Here is a 14,610-nt window from a genome sequence, read left to right on the forward strand (position 1 = left end):
ATATGACTCAATAAAATGTTTAAATATTGGAATATTTATATAGCATATTTAAATATTAAAATATTTAAATAAATATTAGAAAATACTTAGAAAATAAAAGTTTAGAAAAAAATCAGTATTTATTTATCATAACATCTAGTATCTATTAAGAAAAATATTGTCTTTGGCCTGGGGAGATAGCTCAGTAGAATAATTGCTTGTCTGACAAGTGCAAGGTTCTAAGTTCAATCCTCAGTACTGCAAAAAAAAGAAAAAGAAAAAGAAAAAAAAATATTGTCTTAACAAAATAACTCACATCAATGGTCATTATCATAGAAATATTTAAACACTAGAAGTGATCTCATTAATGGAAGGAAATATACAAGAAGGCTCCTTGTCATCTTATGGTGAAAAAAAGAATATAAATACCAGCAAGTGACCAGTAAATTCTCTTTACTTGGAAATGATATGACTGTATACCTTGAAACCTAAGAGAAACATCTAGGAAATTAATTTTTTTAAAAAAAATCTCCCTTAGAGATCTCTAGAGGAATAGAATCAATATAAATATAATGACATTTATATGTAATCATACAAGGAGTTTATTAGGTAGGCTTACAGGGTAAGAAGCAGAAGAATCCCAGTGGCCATCTGCAGAACCAGAAATGGAAGAATCTAACATGACCGCCTGTGTGCTGGAGAATTGGAGAACCCAGTAGTGGTCTAAGGTTGAAGACATGGAAGCTCGGCACAGAGTCCGCATTGCAAGTCTGCACTGAAAGACTGAAGAGCCTGTGCTGGGCAGCTGAAGAAACTGCAGACCAATATCCAAAGGCAATGGCAAAGGCTAGAGCTCTTCTGAAGAAAAGGAGAAGACTTCCTTCTTTCCATTTTTATTCCACCCAGACTAGAAGCCTATTGGTTGCTGCTGCCCATGTCCAGGTTTAGCCTTCCCCACTTACCTTGGGACCTAGATGTTAATCATCCACAGATCCATCAAGAAGTTTAGTGACCTGGAGGTTCTTACTTAAATCAAGTTGACACATCACAATTGATTCACAAAATCTTGGTTAAGTAGTCAACAAATAACATTAAGAGGGGCCAGGGAGATGGCTCAGCAGAATAAGTGCTTGCCTGACAAGCTCAAGGCCCTGAATTCAATCCCCAGTTATGAAAAAAAAATAAAATAAATTTAAGAAATTAGTGGTTTATTTATTTATTTTTGGTGGAACCAGGGATTGAACTCAGGACCTTGTGCTTGCCAGGAAAGTGCTTATTCTACTGAACCATCTCCCCAGCCCTAAATTAGTGGTTTATAAACAAACTTTAGTGTATTTTCTAGTGAACAATTTTAAGACAAACTAACTAGGTTTTATTTTTTTGAAGGGGTGGCAAGGGGGAAAATTTGAGGGAGAGCCAGGTTGCTAGCTTATTTTTCATGCAAAATAAATCAGCAATGTATATGAGATTTAAATAGATGACAGTGAACCAAATGGGCAGAAAACATGAATGAATCCTTTCACAATCTTAGCACTCACCTCCAATAAGTTACTACAGTAAGTGCTTTAAATAGAATAACAAATTCCTCACAATAATAGAACTATCATGACCTATATTTGAGGCAAAAATGGGTTAAATGTCTTGTCTAAGGCTGTAAAGCCAGTAAGGAGAAAAGAAATGTGGCCTGGGAGATAGTTCAGTAGAATAAGTGCTTGCCAGGCAAGCACAAGTGCCTGAGTTCAATCCCCAGTTCTTCAAAAAAAAAAAAAAAAAAAGGAGAAATGATCTGCCCCTCCACAGTGTGTGCTGACATGCTACTTTGCTTCATGATAAATGAATACATGTCATTCTTCATCCACATCCTGTGTATGTACACAAATGGCAGTTGAGCCTTTGGGTTTCTGTTATTATTATTATTATTGTTTATTTTTTGGTCTTTCTTAAGACAGGGTCTTGCTATGTAGTGCAGGCTGGCCTGGAGCTCACTTTGTAGCACAGGCTGGCCTCAAGCTCAAAACAATCCTGCCTCAGCCTTCTGAGGGTTGGGGTGTGTGTGACCATGCCCAGCTAAGCTTCTGGTTTTCAAAACAGCATCAAGTTAAAAATAAACTAAAAAAATAAACTATTTTATGATAATAAAATAGTCATAACATATATTACAGTCATGGTATTGTAATATTTTTAATACAAAAAAGAACTTACACTTACTTATAATTGAACAATTAGAAGTAAAAGAAGAGACACAGCCAGTTATCTTGAAAAAAAAATACCAAAAAGCTTATGTATGATTCCACTTTTAAAATGCAAGTAAAAAATAATATTTATGTCAAATCTTAAAATATTTAATAGTGCTTAATGTTTTGACCACTTTGAATAAACATAACCAAAGCTTTATAGTTGGAAGTATAAACTGGTAGTTTTTCAATGGTAATTTGGCAATAACCATCAAGAAGTTCAATGTGCATTATTTGATACATTAATTCTACATCTGAGTAACTATCACATAGATATGTAAGTGGAAAAAGACATGTAAGCGCAAGAATATTCATAGAATCAGTGTTTATAACGGCTACTGAGAGTAAACAACTGTATCTTTAAGGGCACTATAAATTCCAGGGTTTTTTTTTTTTTCATAAAAAACTTTCTTGATGAAGAGAACAGTGCATTGAGTTATGTTCTTGTGCAAACACTACCTCAACATGAAATAGCACTTTGAGGACCGGGGAGATGGCTCAGTAGAATACGCACTAGCCTGGCAAGTACAAGGGTCTGAGTTCTATCCTCGGTTCCGCCAAAAAAAAAAAAAAAAAAAAAGGAACTTTGAGTGGTGCTAGTATAATAACTAAAAAGTGGAAATACTCAAAAAGTCCATCAATGAGCATTTACTAAATAAATAGACTCAAAATCAATTCTTATGTGTTCATTTAAAATGATAAAATCTGGGGCCGGGGAGATGGCTCAGTGGAATAAGCGCTTCCCTGGCAAGAGGGCCTGAGTTCAATCCCCGTGTTCCACCAAAAAAAAAAAAAAAAAAAAAAAAAAAGATAAAATCTACACATACTGATAAAAATATGTGTATAATATAATGAAAAATTATTACAGTGCAGTTACAAATATAGTAATAACTACAAGATAAAAAACTACAAGTTTGTATACATGTTAAATATTGTATATGAGAGATAATGCTTATTGTGGTTATGGGTGAAGTTTGAGAACGTTGTTAAGTGAGATAAGCCAGGCACAGAACACAAAAGCACATGCTCTCACTTGAGCATGGCATCTAAATGGTGGCTGGAGACTTGGGGGTGGCAGGAGAGGGAGATGGTGGTCAAAGGAACAAACGTAAAATTAAACAAAATGAGTGAGTTCTAGAAACCAACTGCAACTGCAGTAAAGAGTACCGTATTGTATGCTTCCATGTAGAAAGAAGATAAGATTTTTAATATTTTCCCACAAAGAAATGAAGTTGGAGGTAATAATATGCTAACCACTTAGCATATCTAGGTCATAGATATGCTAATTCTGATCCTTCCATAATTTTCCACAATATATACATATATAAAAACATCACTTCGCACCTCTTGATTTTGTATAATTATCATCTAGCAACAAAAATAAAATGAAACCTTAGAACATGAATGCTCACACATCAAACTTTTGCAGGACAAATTTCTGAAAACTGACTTTGGGATTAAATTTGTTTTTGAAGACAAACAAACATAATTTTTACCTGGGGGTTAGGGGAGGGAGTCATTTGTGTAAAGATATAAGAACATACTAGCTCGCTAGCTGTTTTTCCCAAACTTGGAAATCTTTGCATTTCACTTTAAGAAAACAAACAAACAAACAAACAAACAAACAAAAACAAACCTTACTGTAGTCAGTGCATATATCTACCTAACGAAAATTTAGTCCACCTCTAAGATGAGTCTCCTTTCTAGGAAGTGGTGACATTGGGATTCTGTCCCTGTGGCATGACAATCAAGCATCTAATTATGACTATAACTGTTACAAAGAATTCCTGGACCAAGGAACTCTGAACACTCAAAAGGGCCCAGAAATTGTAGGCCATAGCGTGTATAGGATAAAATGAAGGAGTTCCAAATGTTTTATGAAAACCACAATTTATACTCTCCAAAAGTATGCCCCTTTGAGGGTGATGCAGCACACACTCACTATTGCAACCATCTGCGCAGTTCCACACGGTTTGCAAAAACACTTTTACTTCTGTCATCCTAGAAATCTTCATGTCAGATCTTTGGGGTAGGTAATTTTCATAGATCAAATTTTATCAATAAAATCACTGTGCATAGAAGGCTTATGCTTATTCCCCAGAGTCACTAAGGAATAAAACAATCAAGCCAGCTCAAGACCTTGCCAGCTCCCCAGATGGCTGACCTACGTCACTCCTGACAGAAGAGTCTTGTCACCCCGCTCTTTCCTTCTGTGTTTATTTGCATGACGTCATGCCATGGAGCTGGATGCATTTAAAAGCAGACCATGGCTTTTGACTTGTTCAGCAAACACAGCTACTTGGAGCAGACAGACAATACAGACAGGAAAAAGCTCTTGTTTATCCGAATGAAAGAAGTTGCTGCATACCCTGTGTCTTCTGTTAGCATGTTGCTTCTCTCCTGCTCTACTTTATACTTTTTCCCAGGATTTTCAGTAATGAAAATAATTTCACTTTCCTTGAAATTCTTTCTCATACAGATACCAACTTTCATCATTTCACTACAATTTCTTTTTGTTAGGCATCTTTCCACCTCTAATGCTCTCTGTCAAGCTATTAATGCCTCACATTCCATTTATATTTCTACTTTCTTGCACATGAACTCCATATAAAGGAATTGCAAGTATGTGATAGCATCTTCCATTTGTCGAGCAGCTATTGTCTGCTAAGCACTGTGGTAGCATTTGATGTAGTGTGCATTATCTCAGTTGTTGAGAAAACTCCACATGTATGACTCTTGTAGAGGAAAAAATTGAAGACAAGACTGAGTGTGAGAATTGAGTGGCAGAGGTGGCACTGAAGTGTAGACCGGTCTGGCTTTGAAGCCTATGATTTCTCTCTAGTAAAGATCGTATCAGTAAGAATGCTTATTGTATTATATATTGAAAGAAGGAATCTAGTAAAAATGCTTATTTTTTAGCTATACATTTTAATAGTCAGACCAGTCTATTTTATTTGGGTTTTAAAAGGCAATGTGGTTGTCTGAAGTGACAAAATTCAAATCTAATACAAATGCAGGGCTCCCACACCGTACTCCTTCCTAACCGAGGGAGGACTACTGTGTATAGCCCCCGCTTTTGCTCTTTCTCCACTGGACAACTCTCAAAGGAAAGAAAAATTCATATGATCATTGAGGTCTAGAAGTTAACTTTTATTTTAAATCTGTCAAATCCTGGCAGTTATTCATTTATTAAAATGATTACAATACAGCAAAATAAAGAAGAGGTAATTCTATTTTTCTACAATATAAATTATGAGTTAGATTCTCAGCTGCTGGCTCAGCATTGTTCAAGGTTCTTTTAAGGAACTAGGGAGACTTTAATTTCCAGAAGATGTTAAAGCAGCAAAAGAAAACAAAATAAATTAAAAGTCATTGCAAATTGCGGACACTGCCAAGGATGTACTAATTATAAAATCCTCTCCCTGTATTTTCAGGACAGACAGCAAGCTTTGGTGCTTTTAAAAAGTCCTATGAATAGCTATCCTGTAATGGCTTGTCATTACGTTTTATACATAGGACAAGTTTGCTGGTTTTCTTTTAAATGGCAAAAATCAATCATGACTAATTCATATAAAATATAACCAGCATTATTCATCTAAGTGAAATATGTTAAAACAAAAACATTTTTATTAAAATATTTAATACCATAATAACTTACAATAGTATGAAAAAAGAGTGAAGTATTTGTCCTAGTTTTCACTGGCATGCTCACATTTTGGTAAAATTTGTTTTCTAATGATTCCAAAGTTTTCCTCCTGGATCTCTAGCTACTTAAAATTGTAAACCAAAAGAACTCATACCTCCTCTGATCATACAGTCATAACTTACATATCTGGCTTTGCACATATTGTTACTGCAAAATGCAAATTAGAAAACAAAGTAAAATATGCACAAAATATTTTTATATCAAATTATCTTCATTACACTAAATAAACCCAATTCCCAAATGCTATGTTACATGAAAAATGTCCTACAATTTATATCAAGATTGATATAGTCCATATTTCAACCAGAGCAGCCTTTGGTTTTAAAAGCATTTTGCAAAATAAAGAAAAATGTCACCATATGGCTCTACTTTTCACTCTTATTCACACTCACAAAAAAATGTTTTCCAGTTTTAAAAAAATTACAAAACAGATTACATAGCCAGAAAAAAAATCCCACTGTAAGAGAGTCCAATCCTTCCTTACTTCTCTGATGCACACATACTCTGTTATATTTGGCATTTCCACTGTTTAAAATTTCAAGTCTTCCCAAGATGATTAGGAATTACTGTTTGAAAAAGATACTGTTCTCTCTTGATATTGATTGTTCCCACTCGATGATAGTCTAATTTAGAAACAAAATGTTCTTTCTCTTAAGGCATGATTTCATTTAATTTTTACTTAAATGTCTCACTTGGCCAAATCTAAAGGCTGCTCCATGTTTTGTTTTCCATATGTTTTAAATTTAAAAGTCAATTTTATGTGTATATAAGTGTATTCACAGAGATACATTTCCTTCATTGTCTTGTTCTCATTGCAATACAAATTGTCCATCAGCAATTGTAATTTTGAAATGAACCAAATAAAAAGCCTTTTTAGTCATTCCATATGAAAAAGTTTCCATCACAAAAAAATCACTGAACTCTAATACAAACAGGATTATGTTTTAAAACTAAACTATAGGTTTAGTTTCTACAGGCAAATTTTCAGATATTTATATAATAAAGTATTTTTGAAACATCAGCAGAACTTCAGGAAAAGAAAATTCAAATAAATTCTAAAGGGCAATGTGGTGTTTCCAGCAGTGCTTGAAAAAAAAGTTTTTCTGATTATTATGTATCCTTTGTGATTTCCAATTAGTTTGTAGGAATCACTACTAAATACGCAGGCATTTTGTGGATCGCCGCGCCTTTCATTTTGGAAGATAGTAACATCAGATATACAGGCATAGTATGTGCATAAAATTCGCTCAGTCACTCTGAAAAGCACATTGAACACTTTTCAATAAGGCTTTTTTTTAAGGGCCATCTCATCTGGGCTGAGCAGAATCCAAGTTTTAACATGTGAATTACTGAGCGTATTTCAAGGGCTTTCAACAAATCTGGTTTCAGTCCTGAAATGGTTAGATCCATCCGGTGATGCACACAGACTAATAAGCATAAGCACTGGCATTTTGAGGCGTAGCCGTCCCGCTAGGCCCACGTTGGAGCTGGTTTTCAGGAAGCAAGGCACTTACTGTAATGGGAATGCAGACGTTTTATGCATAGTTTGAGTAACATAAAATAAGTTAATATTTTTGATTAAAATGAGGTTTTTTTATAATTTATATGTCTTTTGTAGAAGCGACTAAATGTTATATTTAGGGTAATTAAAAATAAGAGGAGGCTTCAGCGGGAGCCAGCTGCCCTCTCCGAGGAATGCGGCGGAACACTGACGGTAAAGCATCCTCTGTGCGTCATCTAAAACGGCCTCGCCAGTGGCACTTTCACTGTCTTTACTTCCGCGATGTGAGACGACTTCTGGATGATGCAGCTGGTCGTTCCCTGCAGCTTGTCCTTGCCCTGTGCGAGGTTTGTTAAGGCCATGGCCGCGTTGATCTCCTTCCAGTACGTGTCATCTTTGCTGGGTCCCTTTCTGTGAGCTGCACTGGATTGAAGCAAAACAGAAAGAACGGGATCAAACTCCCTGTGGTTTGCGCCAGAAAGGGCGTCGCTGCATGGCACTCAGAGCAAATGAAAACGCTTTGCTCACCTGTCACCTTTACTGGATCCGTTCTCCAGAGCATCTGGAAAGAGAAGCAAAAATTCACTTAGTCCTCTCTTTTTCTTTCTTTCTTAATCTCAAGAGTTTCATCGTTTATTAACAGAAGTGAAAGAAACTGGTTGAAATTTAACTACTTTCTTTTTCTTTTTTCTTTTTTCTTTTTTTTTTTTTTTTGTTCCTCGAATGCCTTCAGGGCACTTTTGGCCAGCTGGAGAGGTGTGAGGTTCGAACTCCAGCAACCTGAGGCTGACAGCTTTGTGGAAGCAGCCACTTAAAGGCCTGAGCTAGGGCCAGGCCCCCAATAATGTTTTTTTTTTTGTTTTTGTTTTTGTTTTTGTTTACTTTCTTTCAAAGATGTAGTCTACTTTTTATATTAGGATGCAAAAAAAATTAACAAATATGATTTTGTTTTAGATTCCAATTTGCAAGATATTTGGTTTCCTGAATCTGCCTTGGCTGGTTTATCCTGCCAGCGCCATCATTTCCCTGAAAAATGAATGATTTCATTTTTCTTAATGGCTTAATAGTATTCCTCTTAATAGTATTCCTCTCCCTCTTTCAAAACAGATTTAAGTCACTAAGTTGTCCACGTTGGGCTTGAACTTAGGATCCTCCTCAGCTTCTCACAGTTCTGGGATTACAGGAGTGTGTCTCCAGGGCAGATTTCTGCTACATTTTTTTTAATGATCAAGCAATGTTATATGCATGCACAAATATGACAAAATAAAACCATCTATTCTATGTAACCAATATGCATTAAATTATTTAAAATGCATTAAATATCTATAAATTTTATAGGCATCATAGTAATATTTAATATGCAATATAATTTAATACACATTAAAATAAGTAAAAAAAAAGTAAGAGTAGGTAATAAAGACACACAAATATCTGAAGTCATGTTACTGTTTTAAATAAATAGACCTTTTCACTGAGAGGCCCAGGATAGGGAAAAGGTGGGTCCACACCTGGAGCCAGGTGTTGGTCCTGATGCACTCACTGTTCATGGGCCACATGGTGCTGTGCAGGTCACAATTCAAATTCTTCACCAATGAATTAAGAGGTTGCTACAGTACATGGACAGAGCCTCCGGCTCTGCATTCTGTGATTTCACTGGAATCAAGCCACAGGAAAGGACAGGCGAGTCGTTCTGCCAGCGGGAGAAGCCAAGCCCAAACCTCAGGCTCTGGGACCTGGAGCCCCCCCAGGAGTGCACTTGGAAGGGTGCAGTCTTGTATCTGCGTCCTCACCTCTGCTCTCATCTACCCCTCAGGACACTGGTGTTGCTAGCTCCACACAAGCAAGAAGAAAGGGGAAAATGGGTTCTGTGTCTGATTAAAGGAATCAGCTGTAGGGAGCCAAACATCGATATCCTGGAGAGGAGGATGTGTGAAGGGGGCTGCCGGCAAGATCAGGGATAAGAAGGGAGACACAGGGTACACACGGCCCAGGAGACGCTGAGCCCAGCTGGTGCTCAAACTGTCTTCACCATTGTCGCTGTGCCACCAGTGACCGCTCCTGAGCAGCCGCCAACAGGGCGCTGTGGTGCACAAGAGCAGCAAGTGCAGCGCGGCCTTTACCCCAGGCCTGTTCTCTTTCTGTGCCCTCCACCTCTCCTCTTCCTTTTCTCCTCCTCTTCCTCCTTCTCCTCTTCCCCTCCTCCTCTTCCTCTTCCTTCTCGCCCTCCTCCCCCCTCCTCCCCCTCCTCTTCCTCCTCCTCCACATTCTCCTCCTCCTCCTCCTCCTCCTCCTCCTCAGTATTTCTGAGGCCTTTTGTACAAGGTTCATTAGGCCATCCAGTGTCATGTCCACTTCTGAGCTGAAAGAGAGTCAACGACTGGCAGAAGCCTGCTGAGCCGCACACACCAACACAACCACAATACAGTCCAACCAGGGCTGTAACGCCCAGCACACACATAGCCTGAGCATCCATGAGCAGGTAGGCCAGGTTGCTGAGCTTCGATGCCGTCTGTGGAAAAAAAGAATCAAGAAAGCCTGACAAAAGACCCCGAGACAGAAATGGGCCACTGTGAGCTCTTCTCACAAACCATGGTCACCTGGGGGCCAAGGGAAATAGAACAAAAAAATAAATAAGTGAATAACAAGGAAACAATAAACTAAAAGCATGGCTGCTGTTGTGAAGAATAAGTGAGATCACATGTGTCTTGCCTAAAAAAGGAGCAGCGCAAGTGAGTTCTTCCAGTCTCCTCTCACAGGATACTCAGGTAGCATCTATAAGGTGTTGGGAATCCTTTAGGGGAAGCAGCCGGGTCTGTGAGCAGCTGGATGGTTACCTTTGGCAGCCCTGTCAGTTTCTGGGTCATCTGGCCTTGCACTGAATGCTTTGAGGATTACAAGATTACTCATGTAAGTGGAGGAAGGCAGACCTCTGGTGATTCTGATTTACAGATCCCTCACTGTGTGAGAGGCACTATATTCAAAGTTTTATGTTTCAACTTATTTGCTGTTAGTGACTTTGTACACAGATAGCATATTTTTGTGGTGACTGTGGAGAAGACATTCTTGTTCAGTCCTATCATCCAGAAAGCTTTCCTCAATAATGACAGGGACAAGGCAATCGTAGAACAAAGAACAAGCCATGTCCTCTTTTTGGATCAAGAAAGCCAGTACAGCTTTCTCAATTTTACCCACAAGTTGTACCAATTGTATTGCTGAAGTGAAGCAACGGGATAGGAGGATATTTATTCAGTGAGCAGATCTGGAAAAAGAAATATAAGGTTCACCAAAGCTTGCATAATATTAAGTCACTAAACCTAATTTAGATGTAACTGATTGCCAGAGTTCACAGAAGAAGCAGGCTCCAAAACAAGTACGAGGACTGCAGACTGATTTCCCTCTTGACCCATTAACCTGAGGACAGTTACCATGCAGAAAGATGCTTGTGCCTACAAATCCATAGTAGTACACAGAACACAGAAATGACATCAGGACCTGGATCCTACAGGTGCAAACCCCTGCTCTGGCCCATGCCACATTTTTTTCTTTTTTAAAAAATGTATTTAGGACAGGGTCTACAGGGTGTACAGGGTCTCACTACGTAGATGGGACTTGTAGTGATCCTCCTGTTTTCAGCCTCCAAAGTGCTGGGATTACAGGTGAGTGCCACCATGTCCAGTCTCAATGGCCCTCTCAGCGTGCCCGGGGGGTGAGGGCCAGCCCAGGGATGCCCAGGATCCAACTCCAGCCTTTGTACTCTGCCTAAACAGGTGCTTTAATCTGCTGAGCTATCTGGCTGGGCCCATGCTGAACTTTTGTTTCAGATGAGAAGCGAATGCAAGTGTTCGGCAGCCCTAGCAATGCCTGGGTACAGCTGACCCTTCCTATGCCCAACTCCTTGAACTTGTACCACTGAGAAATAGGTTCGCATAGCTAACTGTAAAATTATAAAATTCTGCTTTTTTTTTTCTTTCTTTTTCAGAACCTGGGATTGAACTCAGGCCCTTGTGCTTGCCAGGCAAGCACTTATTCTACTGAGCTACTTCCCCAGCCCCAAAATTCTGCTTATTTTGGGGCTGCATGTGTTTTATACTACAGTGTATATGAGAATACCTTTGAGGTATAAAAAGTCTCGACCCTCCTCCCCATTTGAGCATTCTTAGTTTCACAAATCTTAACCTGTATTCTATTGAATCTTTTTTTTTTTTTTTTAATTTGTGGTTCTGGGGATTGAACTCAGGACCTTGTGCTTGCCAGGAAGCCACTTATGCCATTGAGGTAGATCCCCAGCCCTTCAACTATGTTCAAAAGGCTGATTTTTATATTTTAGTTTAAGGCAGGTGAGCATATTCAATGGCATTAGTTGCATGGATTAGTTTCATTTCCAAGAACAGAAAAAAAAAATCTTCATAAAATGTAGTGAAGAGAAGCATCTTTTGTTGCTGTCAATAGCAAGTGCTGGAAGCATGAGTCAGAAAGCCTCGGCTCAAGTAGTTTCACACCAACAAGAAAAAGCTGACTAGAATCAACCTTGTCATGCTCCGTGTCTGGGATATTTTGGGTTCAAAAAATATATTGTTGGTGGATTGGCCAGCATCACTAGAATATTCTGCATCATGAGTCCTAAGGACAGCAGGCAGCCCCTTTCCTTCTAAAAAGGTTTTTTTTTTTTTTTTTTTTTTTTTTTTTTTTATTTTTTGTTTTAATTCTTTTTTTTGTGCTTGCCAGGGAAGCAAGAACTCTAACGACCTGATGATTTGGAGAAAATTCTATTTTTTCTGTTCTTAATGTGAAGAAGAAGTCTGGAGAGATGTCCTTGCTATTTTAAAAGGCTGATGTCACCTGAAGGAAACTCAGAACGTTCACAATTCGATCATTATATGAAATGGTGGTATTAAATGTTGTAATGCCTTTTTCTTATGCTCTTTTCCTTTGATGTAGGAACTCACTGGCTCCTTCTGCAGTTCAACTATTTTGTGTCCTTTCGGCCCATAGCCAATGTATAAGGAGCAGCAGGTCTGTTGTCCCCATCACTATGTGTCCTGGGGCTCAGGCCACTTTTGCCCACTCATGACAGGTGGTCTCCAGGCTCCCCTCCAGAAGTGGCACCCAGGAGCTCTAGAGACAAGTTGGCAGGAGAAAGAAGGGTACAGAAGCTGCTGAAACTCAGAAGGCATATGTAGGTCTGAGCTCGCTCCACCTATAGGCTGCTCTGTGGACTTCATTGGAACACATGGACTCGGGGTCAAGCTGCCCACATTCAACTCAGCTCTATCTCTTACTCTGTAAGTAGCTTGGCTCGGCCTCCCCAGAGTCCGAGCTCAAATGCCTTTTTAGACTCTAAAGTTCCCAAAACTGAGCTATGCTGTCAATTACCATAAAAGCAACTGGTTGGCAGGAACAATTTCTGAACTAGCCAAAAGAGCGTGTTTTAAGACCAAAGGAAAGAAAAGAAAGGGGAAAAAAAAGAGATACGTAGTTAAGAAAATCTTGAATGCTGTAAAACCCAAACCATGCTGAAACTTAGAAGTGGGGCTCTTTTCAGTTTGGACATGTGTTTCCTTACAAAATTAAGTAAAAAAGCAATTACACACACACACACACACACACACACACACACACACACACACAGAAGAATAAAACCCCAGATTTACAGCAGCGCAAGATATAGCACAGAGCTCTGTGGGCTAATGGTCCTTTCAATGTCTTTAAGGAACACTTAGAAGCATATTAATTCTGGTATATATTCCTGAAGTAACATTTGTAGCCATGAAAAGATAGAACTATGGCTAAATCTTTCTCTGAGGATTTTTTTTTCAGATTCAACAAATAAGTCTTAAAATTAGGACTGTTTTAAAGTCATGAAATACTAAACACACTACTGAAATATAAATAAAATTAAGCAAGAGGAAGCATACTAGCATTTTTTAAGTCACGTAATATATGTTTCTCTAAATAAAAGTGGGGAGTTTAGAGAACAAGAGACTTTTTTGATCAGGCAAAGAAGTGAGAAATTCTCCCCAAAGCAGCTGTGTGGGCCTGGGGGGTGGGCAGGTGACTGCGTGTGTTGGGTGCGAGGAGGAAGCCACATTATAAGACAAGTGACAGTATTCACCTCCCCTATCTCTAGCCTAGAGAAATGAAAAACTTGGAGCTTCTGTCAGTGATCCCAAGCAAACCCAGAGATTCAGTTTCCTGAGCACTGCTCTTCCACACCCTGGTTCACTTTGGGGACCCTTACTGGTGTCAGCAGGGTGGACAACCCTCAGTGGCACCGAAAACCCAGAGACACCAGCTTCTGGAGTTATCAGCGTCCTTGGTATGACTGAGGAAAAACGCGAGGCATCAGCTAGGAGGAGGACGCAGATCCACACTCTGGAATCGCGACTACCACAAGTTTTCAGGATCTTAACACATATAGCAAGGGCTCCCTGGGCTCCCTGCTCCCTCGGCCAAGGCCTGGATCTCCACTGCCCCACCGAGGAGTTCTGGCCAGGCTTAGCCACATGCCCATCGTTGAGTTTCATTGTGCCCCTGCACTTCTTTGCTTTCTAAAAATAGCATTTGTTGTTTTCATCCAATGAGAAAGTAACACAGGCTCACTGGAGAAAACCAGAGAAAAAGTATATGATAGAAAACAAAGCATAGCTACATTAACATTTGAATCTATGGCATTCTAAGCAAATATTATACACATGCTTTAAAAATGAAATCACTCTGTATATATTGTATAACTTTCGGATTGGTTTGCTTATTTTTGCAATACTGTGTATTAAAGCCAGGTCCTTCACACTGAACTATTTCCCCAGCTCTTGTTCCTTTCCTTTTTCTTCTTTTATTTGCACTGCTTCTTTTTTCTCTCCCTCCACTCCCTTCCCTTTCCTCCCCTCCTCTTTTCTCCCCTCCACTGTCCTCGCCCCCATTTTTTTTTTTTTTTTCATTTTGAGACCCAGTCTCACTAAATCACTAAGTTTCTCAGGCTGAAGTGGAACTGTGCTCCTCCTACTTAGTCACCCAGAGTCCTGGGATACAGGCACACGCCATTATGCCCAGTTCATTTTTTAAAACAATACTTCCACTTTTGGACTACCTCATGTTAATAAATAAGATAATACTCTGTCATTTGGCTTTCCCCTGATGTGACAGCAGACTTCGGCTGTGAATAGAAATAGCTTGAGAGAAATCAACATCTA

General features: G+C 38.9%; 1 protein-coding gene across 1 annotated transcript in view; it reads right to left on the reverse strand.

The window, feature by feature from the left end:
• Positions 1 to 5,894: 5,894 nt before the first annotated feature.
• Positions 5,895 to 14,610, reverse strand: part of Mkx (mohawk homeobox) — a 68,301-nt gene continuing 59,585 nt past the window's right edge. The window contains exons 5-6 of the mRNA XM_004641863.2: positions 7,949 to 7,982; positions 5,895 to 7,843 (exon numbers count right to left, since the gene is read on the reverse strand). Of these exons, the coding sequence (XP_004641920.1) occupies positions 7,657 to 7,843; positions 7,949 to 7,982 (221 nt within the window). The 3' untranslated portion in view covers positions 5,895 to 7,656. The remainder of the gene's footprint in view (positions 7,844 to 7,948; positions 7,983 to 14,610) is intronic.

Source organism: Octodon degus, unplaced genomic scaffold (genome assembly GCF_000260255.1).
Source record: "Octodon degus isolate 3935 unplaced genomic scaffold, OctDeg1.0 scaffold00144, whole genome shotgun sequence".
In the NCBI taxonomy this organism is placed as follows: Eukaryota; Metazoa; Chordata; class Mammalia; order Rodentia; family Octodontidae; genus Octodon; species Octodon degus.